At 55.1% G+C, this 16,167-nt stretch overlaps 5 protein-coding genes and 1 non-coding gene across 6 annotated transcripts; 4 read left to right on the forward strand and 2 right to left on the reverse strand.

The window, feature by feature from the left end:
* Window positions 1-1,724: 1,724 nt before the first annotated feature.
* Window positions 1,725-4,706, forward strand: SPBR_05580 (uncharacterized protein; the record flags this gene model as incomplete). The annotated part of the gene is made up of 4 exons (XM_040763843.1): window positions 1,725-1,794; window positions 2,179-2,791; window positions 2,850-4,386; window positions 4,512-4,706. The coding sequence occupies 4 exons, from the start codon at window positions 1,725-1,727 to the stop codon at window positions 4,704-4,706; spliced, it is 2,415 nt and encodes an 804-aa protein (XP_040622614.1).
* A 226-nt stretch (window positions 4,707-4,932) lies between these two features.
* On the forward strand, window positions 4,933-6,606 carry SPBR_05822 (uncharacterized protein; the record flags this gene model as incomplete). Its single annotated transcript, XM_040764085.1, has 2 exons — window positions 4,933-5,739; window positions 5,806-6,606. The coding sequence occupies 2 exons, from the start codon at window positions 4,933-4,935 to the stop codon at window positions 6,604-6,606; spliced, it is 1,608 nt and encodes a 535-aa protein (XP_040622615.1).
* Window positions 6,607-7,571: 965 nt separating this feature from the next.
* Window positions 7,572-9,704, reverse strand: SPBR_05693 (MFS drug efflux pump; the record flags this gene model as incomplete). The annotated part of the gene is made up of 3 exons (XM_040763956.1): window positions 7,572-8,962; window positions 9,017-9,251; window positions 9,366-9,704. 3 exons carry the CDS (start codon window positions 9,702-9,704, stop codon window positions 7,572-7,574), a joined length of 1,965 nt encoding a protein of 654 aa, XP_040622616.1.
* Window positions 9,705-12,702: 2,998 nt separating this feature from the next.
* SPBR_09479 lies at window positions 12,703-12,795 on the forward strand. Its single transcript has one exon. It is a non-coding gene; the product is annotated as a tRNA-Ile (tRNA).
* A 1,031-nt stretch (window positions 12,796-13,826) lies between these two features.
* On the reverse strand, window positions 13,827-14,765 carry SPBR_06110 (uncharacterized protein; the record flags this gene model as incomplete). The annotated part of the gene is made up of 1 exon (XM_040764372.1): window positions 13,827-14,765. One exon carries the CDS (start codon window positions 14,763-14,765, stop codon window positions 13,827-13,829), a length of 939 nt encoding a protein of 312 aa, XP_040622617.1.
* Window positions 14,766-15,259: 494 nt separating this feature from the next.
* SPBR_06150 (uncharacterized protein) lies at window positions 15,260-16,071 on the forward strand (the record flags this gene model as incomplete). The annotated part of the gene is made up of 2 exons (XM_040764412.1): window positions 15,260-15,484; window positions 15,565-16,071. 2 exons carry the CDS (start codon window positions 15,260-15,262, stop codon window positions 16,069-16,071), a joined length of 732 nt encoding a protein of 243 aa, XP_040622618.1.
* Between the last annotated feature and the right edge of the window lie 96 nt (window positions 16,072-16,167).

A 16,167-nucleotide genomic window follows, 5' to 3' on the forward strand; every position in this document is an offset into this window, starting at 1 on the left:
CCTTTCACACGCGCCTCGTCTACTGGCCCAAGTCAATTAATGGGAATGGGCTTGTCCACCAAGTAGACCAGGGGTGAACAGCTCCCGTGGAGACTGGCAGTGAGGTGAGCGGTGGACGAAGGCCTTGAGATGTAGGCCGGAACTGGGTTGCATGACAGCTGCAACCTCTTCGAGGTCAAAACACGACTCAATGGCTGATGCAGATTCATCAGCAGAGCAACACCACCCGCATCCACCAACGGACTTACATCGACCCAAATCCGGCCTGCTCTGTTCACCCGACTCTGCCATAGGCGCCAACGTCTGCTTTTGGTCGCCCTGCTCTGGCTTCCTGCCTTCCTTTGGTACGACCGTGTCCAGTCAATCCACGGGCGGGTAGCAACGCTGTGGCCCCAAGCTCGTTCTCGGTAAGTGCTGACAGGGTCTCATGTCTCTCCTCCTTCGACCGCTTGCTTTCACCTCCAGTACGCTCGCCGTTGTCCCCAATAAACCACTCATCCTACTCAGTATGTTGTGCTGTCATACATGATTGCTGTCTAACTTGATCATAGGAAGCCCCTGTCTCTTCGGTCCTCGCATCTCATCACCTGCAACTTCTTTTTTTTTTTTGTCATTCTTTGCCTCGTACCCTCCGCTTTGTCTGTGGGCTCCATCTTGGCATATGTTAATACGACATAATTGCACGCCCCTCCGTCCGCTTGCTTTCTCTCCACTTCGACTTCAGCCACCAGTCGTGATCGACGGCGAGCCTGTTTCCTTGTTCTTCAGATCTGTTTTCTTTTCTCGCCTCACTCCCCTCCTTCGCTCCTCTCTCTCTCCTCTTCTCCCTTTGTTCTTTGTTCTTCTCTGCGTGCCCCCCGTATCAAAGGGCTCTTCTAACAGCTCGTCACTTTGACGGGTGTTGAGCAAGGAAGTCTCGACTTCGACAAACCGGGCCCTTTTCCCGACAGGTCCTCTCCTAGATGCTCTCCTCGCCTCCTTTTCTTCTCCTTGTTACTTGGACTTTCGTCTCATAGTTGCTTGCCCGGGATCGGTGCTTGTCTCTCCGCGTCACGACGTTTTTCGTCCTCTTATTTTACGTCTACACCATCGACGCCTGAATTCAAGTGTCTTTTCTTGCCCATTGAGCCTGCTTTATATAGAGGACACTCCCAGCTCTTCCTTCCATCCGGTCCTCCGCCAATCTTGCTCTTGATCCTAACCAGCATCAATATTCCTGCATTGAAGCATATATAGCCTCCAGAAACGATCTACATACGTCCCCCGTTCTAGCATCGGCCACCTTCTCTTTTCGTGCCTCTCGCCACGCAATGCCAGCTTCTACTTAACATTTTTCCGGCCTCAACACGCTTCTCCAGTTCCTCTCGACCTGCCGCCTCTCCACTGCCAGCTATTTACATGAAGCCGCCCATTGCATCCACTGCTTGTGTAGCGGCTGCGCAGGTATAGAGCATAGCTCTGTATGCTGCCCTGCGGTTCGGTTTGACGGCATGGGAGTTTCAATGGACCGCATTGTCAACCTGAGCCGTCGTTCTTGTCTAGAACCCACTACCGGACGGGAGAACCAACATTTGTGACCATACCCTCTCATCCTCCTCTGTTCCGGCTGTTTGCGCCTCGTGCGCGGCTTCTCCCTCGAACCTCGCCTCTCATGCCTTGTGATCGTCTAGCCGTCTTTCAATCTCAAGGGTTCCCGTTTCTGCTTTCTTCCCTTTGAAGCCGAGATGGGGAACCAGTCATCATCCGAGGCCTACGGGGAGCCTCTTTCTGTCCCGCCGCCGCCGCATGAAGACCGTCCTCTTCCACCACTCCCTCCTCTCTCAAACCACGCCTCTCGCACCTCGCACATCTCTCATTACTCCCACGCCTCCGCCTCTACCTCATTATCTGCGTCTGCTGCTCTCTCTGCTTCTGCAGCTCCTTCTGACTCTGCTCAAAGGTTGTCCAAACCCCGGATCCGTTCGACAGCTGCCCTGTTAAAGAGCTCGGATGTTGCTGCAAAGGGCCCAGGCTCTGGCCTGAGACGCTTGTCAACCGCTGGAATAGCTCATCTCGTCACCTCATCCTTCTCCTCTCCCAATACGCCCACATCGTCATCCTTCGCCACCCGTCGCCGCTCTTCCTCTAAATCGCGGCCACTCCCTCTCCCACCACCCTCTCTCCTCCCACCGTCACCAGGAGCGCAGAGTCCGACCGTCTTCACGTTCGAAGAAGCTGTCGCGGCTGCCTCTAATCAGCGGGACTCTTTTGCTTGGCACCCACCGGTTTCATCAGTCTACCCATCTCCCAGCCTTGATCTCGAGCTCCTCCAAGAACAACAAGCCCGCCAGCTCGCGTTTGAGTTCCGTCAACAGCAGAACCTGCTTGAGTTCCACCAGTGGCAGCGGGAAACGAAGAAGCTACTGCGAGAGCGTGAGCGGCGGCGCTTCACCAGCTACGAGTTTGGTTTTTATGACCAAGCCGTCACCGACACTGAGCTCGACGACGAAGACGACAAACTCCTTGAAAGGGGGCGCCAGCAGCGACAACAACTGAAGCAGAAGCAAAAGCGAAAGGAACGGTCAAGGCGATCTTCCGTTTCTTCCTTCTTTCGGTCACGGTCCTCGCAACGGTCTAGCCTGGACCTAAATCGACCGGACGACCGTGAATACCGTGATTTTCGTGACTACCAACGGCGAAACAGCATCGGTTCCGTGTACCGCGGCACTGGCGACCGAGCTGCGTGGGATATCGGCTCCATGACGCACGACCAAGTCTTAGGCCAGTACTATGGTGCATCGCTTTCCGAGAAGTGCGTGGCTGCTCCCTCTCTCCCTCCCACTTTGTTTTCCCCTCTAACATGCACCCAGTTGGCCACCACAGGCCGGTTCTCGCACCTCTTGGAACTACGACATGTCGTCATATGCGGCCAAGCGACTGCTCCATATGGTCGACGACAACCCTATGGATAACAGGCTCGAGCAAGCGTCAGTAGCATCAGAGAGCAGGTATTCCATGGTGTCCGAAGTGACTTGGAAGAGCTCCCACCCTGTCCGCTCCGAAAGCCCAACACTCGCCAGGGCCAACTCGGATCTTTCCCTCTACGCCCCTGTCCGGAGAACATCGATCGTTCAGATCCCTGGCGTGGCCACGCGTAGAAACAGTACGAGCAGCTTTACGAGCGTTGGTGGCGCATCGATGCGACCTGTGTTCCGCCACAGCCATCCTGCCACAACCCCAAGTCTTTCCCGACGTACATCATTCGAGTCAACCGGTAGTCGCATCATGTCGATGCCGCCACCAGAGCTTCAAAGACTTGAACTGAGTGCCGACAACACCGCTAGATCAACGGCCCGTGTATCAACACCGCCCGATGGCGAGTACAACACCATTGGAACTTTCAAACTGGGCTCGTTACGTATCACGAACGGAGCTGAGAGCCCCATGTCTTCGCCCGAAACAAAAAGGGCGCGGAGAGAAAAGGAACAGGCGGCCCAAGACGAGGCGTCGGCACGCAGCCAGGCCCACGCCGCAGTGGAACGAACACGAGCCTTGGCTGCTCTATCGGCGAATAGTGACACAAATTCCAATGCCGTCGTTACCGTTACAAACGCATCGTCGGCAGCCGAGAAAAGCGATGGCGGTCGCATAATTAGTCCCCTCTCGCCGGCCCTCTTCCAACCCCCCGCTGAGCTCTTTGCCGGAAACGTGCCAAAACCTGTCGTCATTCACGAGCTGCCCGCTCGCGAGCCTGTCGTCTCTCCTACTGAGCTTCCCCAAATTGAGGTCTTGCAAGACATCTTTGCCGATTTCGAATTCAGCTCGTTTTCGTTTGAAGACACGGTTCCTGCCACCTCGGTTGAAACGCCGTCCGAGCTACCAACTCTCGTACAAGCAACGCTGCAGACAACATCCAAAGCAACCGCCCAGGACGATCTACTCTTCGATGAAGATGATCACAGCACCTCCGGCTACGCCGATGCAGAGGTTCTCGATGTCCGTCTCGATCCGAATGCAAAAGCTGCGGCCAGCCGTGGCAAGTCTGAGGCTGTGACAGCTCGGAAGAGCGCCCACAGTATGCAGAGCGTCAGCCGATCCGACAGTGGCTTTGTTTCAAGCCCAACATCCGAGTCATCTCGCAAGCCGCTCAGCAAAGCCGACTCTGGCTACAGCTCCAACGTATCTCTGCGGTCGTTCAAGCAGGCTGCGGCAAAGCTTATCAATTCTGGTTCCAAGGCGGTCAACCGACTCTCTTCTGATAAAGATGCGAACGCACAAGGTGCCGAGAGGCAGTCATTCATCATTGACGAGCTGCAACTTCCAAGCCCCACCATCAACAGCCCTGACATGGAATTCCGGTCAATGTCTCCGGCCACCAATATGCAGATCAAGAGGAAACCAGTTCCGGTAAGCGCGGTCCCGCCTCCGCCACCGCAAAGGGATGCTCCTCTACCTCCAGCCCCGCTGCCAAAGCCACAGGCTATGTCTCCAGATAATATGTCCAGAGATGCGCTTCCTCTCTCGCCTAACAGCATTTCGTTGACCGGTACCTCAACTCCTGCAACTTCAGAGTCGTCTGTCCCCGGTCTACAATGCGGCGCTCCGGCGATGAGCAAAAAACACCACGCGGCACCATTGCCACTCGACAACATCCCGCCCGTGCCTCGTTCCGGCAGCCAAGCGTCGCCCGCAAGAAGCCCAGTTCTCTTGACACCTGCCAGCGTTAAATCAGACGGCTCAATATCGGCTCACAGCATTGGCAGTGGCACTCAACGACCTAGCAAGCTACTTCGGTTCCTCAGCTTCGCTAACGCCTCGCCCAACGGCACCCCTGCCAACAAAGGTCCTCCGACTGTGAATGTGACACATATTGAAGAGGACGACGCAGCCAATATTCCTTCCGTTCCAAGCAATGTCAACGACAACTTGCGTGAGCAAACAGGCCTGTTTCCCATGACCAGCAAACGATTGGCTTTGAAGACACAGATGAGCAGGGATACACTCAAGACCATCTTCAGTGTTGGCAGTCTCGAGACACGGAGCAGCAGTGACCTTTTTTCCAAGGCGAAGGATAGCATGCCAAGCGACTCGCCCGTCACATCAAATCGCCGGAATACATTCCAAGGCCCGTCCTCGCTCGTTTCTGCGGCGGCTGCTGCCGTCAATCCTCTGAAAGCCGTCACTAAACGCAAATCCCGCCTTACCATGACAGTGGACTTTACCGACGAGTTCGAAGAAGCTCTTCATGCCGAGGAAGCTCAGGAGCACCGAGACCGCTCTTCCAACACGGCCACCCCCGAACCATTGCAAGAAAGCAAAGTTAAAACAAGCCGGCGATCTTGGCTTCGCTGGAGCAGAGAAGGGGACCGACGGACGCCTAGTCCGGGAAAACCCTCGGATGACGATGCTTCCGACCAGGCCGCTGATCAAGAACAAGGAACGAATACAACCGATGAGTCTGCTTTTGGAGCAGGTCGCCTCCGCCGCACAGAGTCTCGATCGTCGTCGATCATTAGCAGGACCATGAGCCTTACTTCGCAGCTCGAGCGTTCTCTCAGCTTAAAGATCACGTTCCCCAAAATCTCGATGTCGCGCCCTTCGACGTCCGACCGTCCGGCTATACCGATTTCTGCATTTTCTACTGCGTTCAATAACAGCCAGGCGCTGTCTCCGAGTCTTCCAAGCCCGCTATTTGCAGGAGTCATGGAACAGCAACGGCGGGCTATGCCACCAGATACCTTTGCAGCCGCTTCGCCACCCGTGAGTGCCCGGATGCAACAAATCCGCCCGACTGTGCTTCGAGTCCCCCCTCCTCTACGTCCGCAGTCTGCATCACCAAGTGAAGCAGGATGTCGCCGCCCGTCGCGCCAGAGCAGCCAAGACAGCCTTTACAACTCGGCGTCCGCCCAGTATTACCGGGTGGCCAACCTCGCGTCTGCTACGGACTACAATGATACCAGCCACATTACCGGTACCATTGTTGCATCGCCACCGCCGCTCGATTCGCCATCGCACTCAAACTATCCCAACCTAGAGGCCCAATTCGGCCAAGACTATGGTAATGGTGTGGATCGCCACCGCCGTGGTTCTCTAGACAGCCTACCTCACGCACATCGGTCCGTTTCTCTTTCCGGAAACGACACGCACATGGCGTTTGTGGCAGCCGGAGGGGGCATGTTCAATCGGCACAGACGGAGTGACAGCCAGGACAGTGAGCCGCGTGTCGTCCGACATCGCGCAAGCTTCAACGGCTATAGCCTTGGCCCCAGCCAGTCCTGGAATGGGGACAATTACTCAATATCTCAATCAAACCGGCCTAGGCGGAACCCTCCGCAGATGTCAAACGGCTACACAGGCCAAGTGATGGACCCATTTGGTGGCGGCCATCGGCGGAGCGGCAGCGCAAGCAGCGGACCTATCGATTTCTACAAGATTCAACAGCAGCAAGCCTGGGACTATTACTACCAGCAGTACGCACGGCCTCCTCCTAATGTCGTACGAGGCTCGCATCATCGCAACAGGAGCATGGGCTCTCGCCACGGCCCAGTTTCCGGTCCTCAAGCACCCTATCGAATTCTCCACAGCTACAACTCGCCAGCATACCGTGGTGTGCCCATTTGGGGATAAGAAACCATCATTTCTGCTTTTCATTCTCTCTTTTCCTGTCTCCTTTTTTTTAAAAAAAAATTGTTTCCGATACAGTCTTTTCCGTGGTCGATCACTCTTTACCCATTTATCCATTTTATTCCTACGTTTTGATACCCTTCGAATGTGGCTTGCACCAAAACACCTCGAACAGCTCCTTCTTCAATGAATGCGCTGTTGACTCTTTTAGTTTGCGCAGGAGCTAAACGGTTTTCAGCATCATCCTATTACTTTCTTGATATTTCGAACGACACTCAAATTATCCGTCTTTTCGGATCTCGCGCTTTTTCTTTTGTCACTCGCTACCCACCTATTACGAACGAATACGGCCGGGTTGTATTTTTATCGGTATCTATGGTGGCACTCCGTTGCAAAGAACAGAAAGTTGGTGCGGCTTGTCGTACACGCTCATTACTTTGGCGCCCACGTTTTTGAATTTTTCTTTTTGTTGGCCCTATTTTGGATCTCTCAAGATTGCTTTATTTACTTTTGCGGGATAGATTTTTGAACGGATCCGATTGCTTTTTATATTTTGGATATTTTAGCATACAGCGAACAAAGGTTGCACATGGACGGGAGGATTTGAAATACTTGGAATAAAGCACACCAATTTGACAGACGCAAACATACCACGTCGACTTCAAAACCAACATGCCTATTTAACACTACCATCCTTTGGGCCAAAGTATGTCAAGTACGTTCGATGTACTTTGCTTCTTGTCTCACCCTGTCCAAATTATTAGTGATTATTGGCCAGCTCGTCTCAGCTAATTTGTTGCTCGTTAAGGTTCAAAACGCAAAATGGATCCTGCCCGCCGTCCCCCATCCACCAACAACACGAAACAGAAAATTACAATAAACGACCGACCGACCGACCGACCAATAAACTAGCTGACCACACGGTTCCTCTGATTGTATGCCACCGCAAAGCACAACGTTGAATTCGCTCAAATGACCACGGAGATGTGGTCATCCATGTACATGCCAATGTCGTCCATGAACAGACTGGCAATCATGGAGATGACGCCGAAGCCGATGCTGCTATAATACACGAACGGGTAGGCACCGGCGTACGCCTGCTGGCCGGCGGTTATGATCGAGTGATACAAGGCCGAATCGGGCCCGCCGATGCCCTCGAGACCGGCAATGACCTCCGTCTGGGACGTGGCCGTCAGCATAATGACCTGGCTAATCAAGGCCGTCACGTTGGTGACGCCCGTGGAGCCCGTGGGCGACGCGGCTGCGGCGCTCTGCAGGCCCTGGAGGACAGTGCCAATCAGCTCGGACTCGAGGCGCGGTACCAGCTCGTGCAAGAAGACGTTGTAGTAGACGCAGTAGCCGACCGCACCGCCCACGACGCGGACAGCCAGGGTTATGGCCGTGGCCGTGGCAATCAGGTCCTCGGGGCAGATAACCATGGCGACGAGTGATGCGGGAACGACGATACCGCCGACGCCGAGACCGGCAAGGACCAAGATGACATAGACGGCGGCAAGGTTGTCGAGCGTGGCGGCAGCCAGCGAGCCGCAGCCGGCCGTCATGACAACGCTGGCGCCAAAGAGCAGCCAGCGGTTGCCGCCGCGCCAGCGGGTCAGGATGGCGAGCGAGATGATGCAGCCGATGAGGACAGACAGGGCAAAGGGCAGGCCGCGCAGGCCGACGCCGACGGGATCGTGGCCGTACATGTTGTAGGCCTGCGAGGGCCACAGCATGAGGACGGAGAAGAAGTTGGCGCCGGACACAAAGGTGATGACGAGGGCCAGCCACATGGTGCGCGTGCGGGGCGGCGGGCCGGTGGCACCTTCGTGGTGAGGGCCGACGAGGCGGCGTGGCACCATGGGGTAGGGCGCGAGGCGGGACTGCCAAAAGGCAAAGGCAACCAGCAGCGCAACGCCAATGATCAGGGGCGCCAAGACGTGGGCGCTCGACCAGGCATACTGATAGCCGGCCCAGAGCAGGCCGGCGACCAAAAGGACAATGCCGCCAATGGATAAGACGCCGCCGACGACGTCGATGCGCGGCAGAATCTCGCTGCGCCAGGAGTGGAAGCCGGCGCTGTTGGCACGGGGCGGTGGGTGGTAGAAGACGGCGAGGACGAGCAGGCCGGCAAAGGAGTAGACGGCGGTCAGGACGCCGACAAAGCGCCAGCCGGCGTTAGTGGCGATGAGATTGGCCCAGAGGACGGCCGGGCAAAAGGGCAGGATGGTGAGGATGAGGAAGCCAATGTACTTGCCGCGCTGGCTGGTGGGCGCGATTTCGGCGGTGCCGGCCAGGGCGGTCAGTTCGTTAATGCCGGCGCCGACGCCTGAGATGGCCATACCGGCTGATTTTGTCAGTTCTGGGCAATAAAACTTGGACACAGCACACAAAGGGAGGAGGAGTGAGGACCGACCAATAAACGAGTTCATGTTGTGGGCAAAGGCGCAGACGAGCTGGCCTACGACGACAAGGCCGCAGCCGAGCAAGGCGACATAGCGACGGCCCATGAGGTCGGACAGGGCACCGACAAAGGGGCAGACGGCGGCCGAGGCCAGCAAGTTGGCCGTGATGAGCCAAATCCAGCGGTCGACGCCGCCAAGATCGCCATAGACAATGGGCGGGATGCCGCCCCAGAAGTAGATGGGAATCTGGGCGCTTGTCCACAGAAATGCCATGCCCACGAGGGCCATAAACCGAGCGCTGTTCATCGGTTGGGAAGTTAGCGTTGTGCTACGGCACGGAGTGGAAAATACAAAACATACTGGCGCCTTCGCTTCTTGCCGGCGTGTTCCTGTTTGGTCGCCGTTGGCCTCCACCTCCATGGGCTCAATGTCCCGCATGCGGTTGGACTCGTCCGTCTCGTTGACGGTGACTGTGATTTCTTTTTCGTTCTGGCCCTGGCTCTGGCTCTGGCCCTGGCTCTGGCTCTGGCTCTGGCTCTGGCTCTGGCTCTGGCTCTGGCTCTGGCTCTGGCTCTGGCTCTGGCTCTGGCTCTGGCTCTGGCTCTGGCTCTGGCTCTGGCCCTGTTTCGGTTGCCGGCCGTGGACAGCTTGGTCTGTAGCTGCCGAGGTCGAGGACGTCGAGGCAGCGGCTGTGATCATGGTTGTGGTCGAGGCCGATGGAGATGTGGAGCAGATGGTTTCGTTGTCGGTTGACGGCAAGCGCACCGATTCTTTTCCGTGGAAACTCGACATGTTTCGAATTGGAGCGAGGGAGAGAGGGAAAGAAAAGAAAATCAAGGAAATAAGAAGAAAATATGAACAGGGGGGATACGGGAAGATGTTGGTGCCCCTTCTTATGATTCTTGACAGTAAACAAGAAAAATATGGAGAGGATGAAAGGGGGGCAAAGATGAAGAGAAAGAAACAGGGAAACAGAAAGACAAGGTAAAAGACAACAAGTTAAACAGGCGTGCCAGGGGAACGATGGAAAACGCTGCAGAGAAACGAGAATTATGGGTACTGCACCGGGAGAGTCAATCAGGAGAGCCGAAGAAAGGGGAAAGAGACATAAAGAGTGGAGGGTGCAACGACAAAAGGAAATAGCCAAGACGAGATAGGAGACCAACAACAGGAAAGATACAGGCACAAGGTGGAACAACCGAATGGCAGACGGAGTCGACGGGACGTGGAGACGCCATCAGCATGACATGCATAGGATGCATACATGCCGAGAGTTCTGGCCTGCATCTGCAGTATATTCCGGTGAACCGCGACGGATTTTTCTACAGCGTGGCCTATTGATCAACTGCTTCGACATCCAGGAAAACCTGTGGCCCTTGACAGTCGTCGACCGCATTTGGCGCCGTCTCTCCTTCTCGCCCTATTCATTAAAGTAGGGACTGAGGCGATGGCGTTATGGCCGTCTTTCTTTTGTTGATCTGGAAACGTTTCTCACGTCTGCTGTCTCTTTTCCTCGTCCGCTCGTCTCTTGGCTGTATTGTTTGGCTCTTGTCTGTACCACGCAATGGTGAAAATTTGTGTGCACCCTCTGTCTCTTGCTGCCTTTGTGCCACGTCATGGTTCGCTTGCCACCATTCCGAGATCTGTATGTGTGTGCAGGGGGAGAAAGGAGTGGAGAGATTGCCTACGAAGGGATATGTGCCCTGCTCGACCAGGAACATTGTTGCGAAAATAAAGGGTCATGGGGGCAAGACGAAAATCACAGGCGAATATATGGATTGCAGGGCAGTGCATGGTTGTACAGACGGGAAATGGTCTGGTCGTACAAGCCGTTGTGCAGTTTCCGAGTTTTATTGTTATTATTATTTTTTGTTTAGGTCCTCGATCATTTTCAAGTCCAGGTACCAGTTGACCAGTTGAGCCGAAATCTTCATGTTTGACTGTCCTTCATCATTTTCATACGAAGTAGTTAGTTTAATTGCACTCGACGTACATCCTACTATATCAATGTTATTACTGTTTATAAACAAAGCAGACATCTCATACACCGTCAAGCACGCGTGCTGCCGAAGACCACTCGGCCATCCGCATCCACCTTCATTTCAAAAGAGGGCAGTGATACTCTGTATTTCGCACCCATTTCACTCTCTGCTCGGATAAGACAAGAAATGGCTCAACGAGAAGAAAGAAGACGAGGACGGGTTTTTTGCAGTCGAGACAAGACGCAGAAGAGACAAGTGGGAGCACGTCAAAACGAGTCCTCGGCCGTGAGGGCAGATTTGAGGTAACGGTGTACAAGAAGAGGAGGATACGGTTAATCAAGACGAGGTTGGAGCACCGAAAGGGGTTGGGGAAGAAGATAGGAGAGGATAGACGATAAACGATAAACGATACGAACAGAGAGAGAAAGAGAGGGGGAACGAAGAGGTGAATAGGAACAAAACAAAAATAATAGGCCCAAGACGAGAATACACCCTACCACAGTCGCTGCCACCAACTTGCCCTTCTCTGCCTTGTTTTTTTCTCTGCCCGTACACTGCTGTTTAAAGAGTGTGGTAGGACACATACAACCTGATACAAGCCTTTACCGTCCGCCAACGTCGCACAAAACGAGTGTGAGAGAAAGGGCAGTCTGTTCATTGGCAAGCTGCCGGTCCGGTAAAAAAAATGAGAAAATGAAAAGGGGCAACCAAGACGAAGAACGAAAAGAGAAAAGAGAAAAGTAGAGGAGTGTGCCAAGTTAGGACGGAGGACACGAGAAAGGAGGACAGCACAGCATGCACAGGGAAACCCCGAGTTGGAGGCGCCAAACAGGGGCGAGGAGCAAACAAACACGATAGACAGGATGGACACATGGGCACACCGAGTTTAGGCCGTGATAGGCTGGTCTCACTTGCGCTACAAATTCAGATACAACCCGAGCTGGAGACATTGCAAATACGGGATCACAAGCAAGTCATCGAGACTGTCAACGTGAGACAGGAAGAGGAGAAACAAACGAGACTGGCAGAGAGCCATGAGACCAAGAATGTAAAAGGTAAGATTGGATAGACAAGGCTGTGTGGATGGAGGCAAATGGCGCAGAAATCAGTCACAATTGGATCTCAGACGAAAGAGGCGAGTTAAACAGCTGCCACCTCGATGGCCGGGCTGAAGGTGTTCGCAACATTGACTTACTGTCCCAAGTGACTATGAGAAGACAGCCCTAGCCGGAACAAAATTCATACTGTCTACAGAAAGATCCTACATCCTTCACGTCCAGGATATGGGGACGAGACGAGTCGAGGCAGATTCACTTGATGGTCTTTGTTTAATTATCGTCTGGCCGTCATGAGGCGTTACTTTACTTGGTAATTTTACAAGGTTTCTCTGTTTTTGCGATATTTTGTCCTCCCTTATGTAAAAAGGACACTCATCTATCCGTTCATTTTGTTCCGATGCAGCACCGAGCAAAGCCATCATCTCGCTTTACTTCACTTGCGCAGACAAGCCGGACGCAGCTGGTATTGTAATTGCCTTTATTTTTTTAAATAAAAAAGACATAAAACAACCGGTCAACGGGGATGAGTCCATCGATATATTCTACTCTTACATTTTGTCATGGCATTACGCTTACTCTTTCCACGCCGTGCTCTTCCTTCCTAGGCCCACGGAAGCGCCGTCTTTGCCCATCAGGCCCTGTTTCCGCCGATTGAGCGGTTCCGTGGTGCAGTTGGTTAGCGCATCGTACTAATATTTCCGCAAGAGAAATCCAATGCGAAAGTCGAGGGTTCGAGCCCCTCCGGGACCATTTTAGTTTTCTTTTTGCACTTTTTCCATTCTTTCCCTTCAGTGTAGACAGTTTACAAATATATATATACAAGCATGGCCCTCCTGCCCTCCTTCGTCGGACATACGGGTGCACCGATAAGATGAGGGCAAAATCGAAGTAAAAAAGTATAACCCTCCCGCTCCGTCGTCGGACGTACGGTTACTCCGATCGGCTCGCTGGGTTGATTCTACCTACTATAACCTACTACCGGGGATCAGAGGGAGATAATTAAGAGAATAAAACAGTTAATAAAAGATAGAAGTTAATGATAATTTACGAAAGAAGGTTGATGTTAAAGTTGTGAGAACACGGCCACGGTAAAGGTCAGAATAGATCGGACCCATAAAAACGGACCATAAAACCCCCCTCTAACGAATCAAATCGATTTCGCGTCAGAAACTAACGAAAAAGTGGAGTAAAAAAGCGATTCTGACGAATAAGAGGGCTCAAATGGACGAAAAACTGGGGGCCGCTAGCGTGACGGACCAATCAGGCTGCAACAATCCGCAAAGTCTTTAAACAACCAATGAACGGAGCGTATTCAGGAAAAAGCGGGCCGAAACGGACCAATAGGAGGCGGCTCTCAAAACTTCTTCATGGTACCTTAAGATTACCATTTGAAGTACCATTTGAATTGTTATGAATTCTCAATCGTGGCCTCTGAAAATGGTCTCGTCTCTTGCCTCGTAACAGAGGGAGTGATTACTCTGAACAAGGCGATATTCGTTTCCATAGTACCATACTCCATAGCACACCGCACCAACTCTGCTGTATCGTATTTGTCCTCCCAGTAAACACAAAACTACAATTCAATAAGGAACCGCAAGGCGGCGTTCTCGCAGCCGCCGGCCAACGGGTATACAGTAATCGAACAGGATAAAATACAGTAAACACAAAACACGACACACTTCATACCAACACCGTCATTATCAATGGCTCCGGACACCAGCGCGGACATCAATCGGGGCGCGGCACCAAGCTTGGCTGCCATTGCTCGCCGCCGTCGTGGACTATCCGAAAAAGTCTTGGGCGCCGCTGCCGCCGGCCGTCTGCTGCAGCTCTTTGCCGAGCTGTTCGCGAAGCTCCTCCTCGAGCAGCAGGTCTTCCTTTTCCTGCTCGAGCGTCTGCTGCTCGAGCGACGCCTGCTCCTTCGCAGCACGGGCCGTCTGCTCGGGATGCTGCGGCTGGGCCAGCAGCTTGGCGCGCCGCGCGCTCGCAATGTAGTTGGACACGTCGCGCGCGCCGACGTTCTTGCGGTACTTGAGGCGCAAAAAGGTGACAATCTGCTTCATCTTCATGTCCATCTGCAGCAGCACGTCGATGCTGTCCTTCTGGTCCGCGTCCAGCGACCGGTGCACGCGGTGCGCAAACACGTCTTCGCTGGGCGCGTGGTTGTGCACCGAAAACTGCGCGCCCGTGCGGTGCCGCACCTGCCACAGCCCGTCGCGCCGCTCCTTGACGTACACGGAAAAGTGGCAGTCCGTCCGCCGCGACGCCGCCCGCTGGCGCTTCATGACGCGGTTGGGATCGCGCCCGCGGCCCGAGCGGTCGCACGAGTACATGGCCGTCGTCAGGCCGCCCGACGTCTGGAACGACCGCGATGTGATAAATGCGTAGCCGTGCGCAGCCGCCAAAGCGTTGATCGCCTTGTACGCGTCCTCGCGCGAGTGGTACACGGCCTCGGGCGGCAGCACTTCGGGGCCGAAGCCGGGAAACCCGTCGGGGTAGACCTGCGTTGCTGCCATCGGCGGCGCCGTCGCGCTGGGAGTGTGGCCCACAAAGGAGTCGTCTGCATTCGCACCCGCATCTGCGTGTGCATTTGCCCCTGCCATCGGTCCTGTGGCCGTGCCGGCACTCGCATTCACTGTCGCATGGTGATTCGGCGTCGCGGGCATCGCCGCCATCGGCACCGCGGCCGCGACGGCGGATTTGGCGGCACCGGAGCTCATTGTGGCCGCTGTCGCATGCTTTCGCGCTTTCGTGCGAACCCCAGCGAGGGCTGTACGGTCCCCTGAATAAAGAGCGGGAAGACGAGAGCGAGCGTACAGAGGGGACGGTTGCAATGTCCGGCGTCGAGATGGGGACAATTGACAAAGCTGCAGTACGCCGTGCTCCGTGCTGGCGTACCATTAGAGATGCCACGCGCTGCAGGGCTGTTTGATAGCCGCCAAATTGAGGTGGCGGGTATCTTGACAGCTTAGTCATATCTTAGGTAAGTCTGCTCCGGGGCGGGACTGCCCTGGCGGACAAAGGTGGGGCTTCGGCGGGACACTGCAGACGGTGCACAACGGAAGCCGCGATGTCAGGGGTCTCTTTGTTGATCAATACGCTCTGCTTTTTCACTGCACCATACTCTCGTTTCCGCCAGATCTCACCCAGTCCACCCGCTCCCCCGTTTCCTTCAAGCCCCGCCCACCTCTCTTCCACCACCCTACGACGTACAATGTCCCGGTTGGCCCCCCTTGTGTTCCCCGCGGCGGGCCCGCGGCACACGGCGACGGTGATCTTTGCACACGGCCTCGGCGATTCGGGCCATGGCTGGGCCTCGGCCGTCGAGAACTGGCGCCGCCGGCAGCGCCTGGACGAGGTCAAGTTTATCCTGCCGCACGCGCCCGCCATCCCCATTACCGTCAACATGGGCCACCGGATGCCGGGCTGGTACGACATTGTAAGTACTCCGTAGCTGTGTCCAGCAAACACAACAATCGCGACCGGATGAGTTTTGAACCCAACCTAACGCCGGAACAGGCTGCCCTTGGCGGCTCGGCTGATTTGCTCCGCGAAAACGAGGACGAGGCCGGCATGCTCGAGAGCCGCGACTACTTCCGCCAGCTTGTCCAGCAGGAAGTCGACAGCGGCATCCCCGCCAGCCGCATTGTCCTTGGCGGTTTCTCGCAGGGCGGTGCCGTCGCGCTCTTCTCGGGCCTCACCAGCCCCGTCAAGCTGGCCGGCATCGTCGGCATGTCCACCTACCTGCCGCTGACCCTCAAGCTGGAGTCGACGTACCTGCCCAAGGCACCCGCCGTCAGCGCCAATGCCCAGACGCCCATCATTATGTGCCACGGCACCCTCGACCCCGTGCTGCCCTTCCAGCTGGGCCGCATGTCCAAGGACAAGCTGGCGCAGCTGGGCTACCCGATCGAGTGGAAGGAGTACCAGATGCCGCACACGGCCACGCCGCAGGAGCTGGACGACGTCGAGGCCTTTTTGCACAAGGTGCTGCCCGAAACGTCGGTTGGCAAGACGGAACTGTAAAGGTGGTGGGGTGAATAAAGGGGTTAAAACAAAAGACGGTGCGGCGGGAGTCAGGTATGTACTCCAGTTGTTGCTTTGGAAGTTGACAATCCTCGG

Source organism: Sporothrix brasiliensis (genome assembly GCF_000820605.1).
Source record: "Sporothrix brasiliensis 5110 chromosome Unknown Cont15, whole genome shotgun sequence".
NCBI classification, from domain to species: Eukaryota; Fungi; Ascomycota; class Sordariomycetes; order Ophiostomatales; family Ophiostomataceae; genus Sporothrix; species Sporothrix brasiliensis.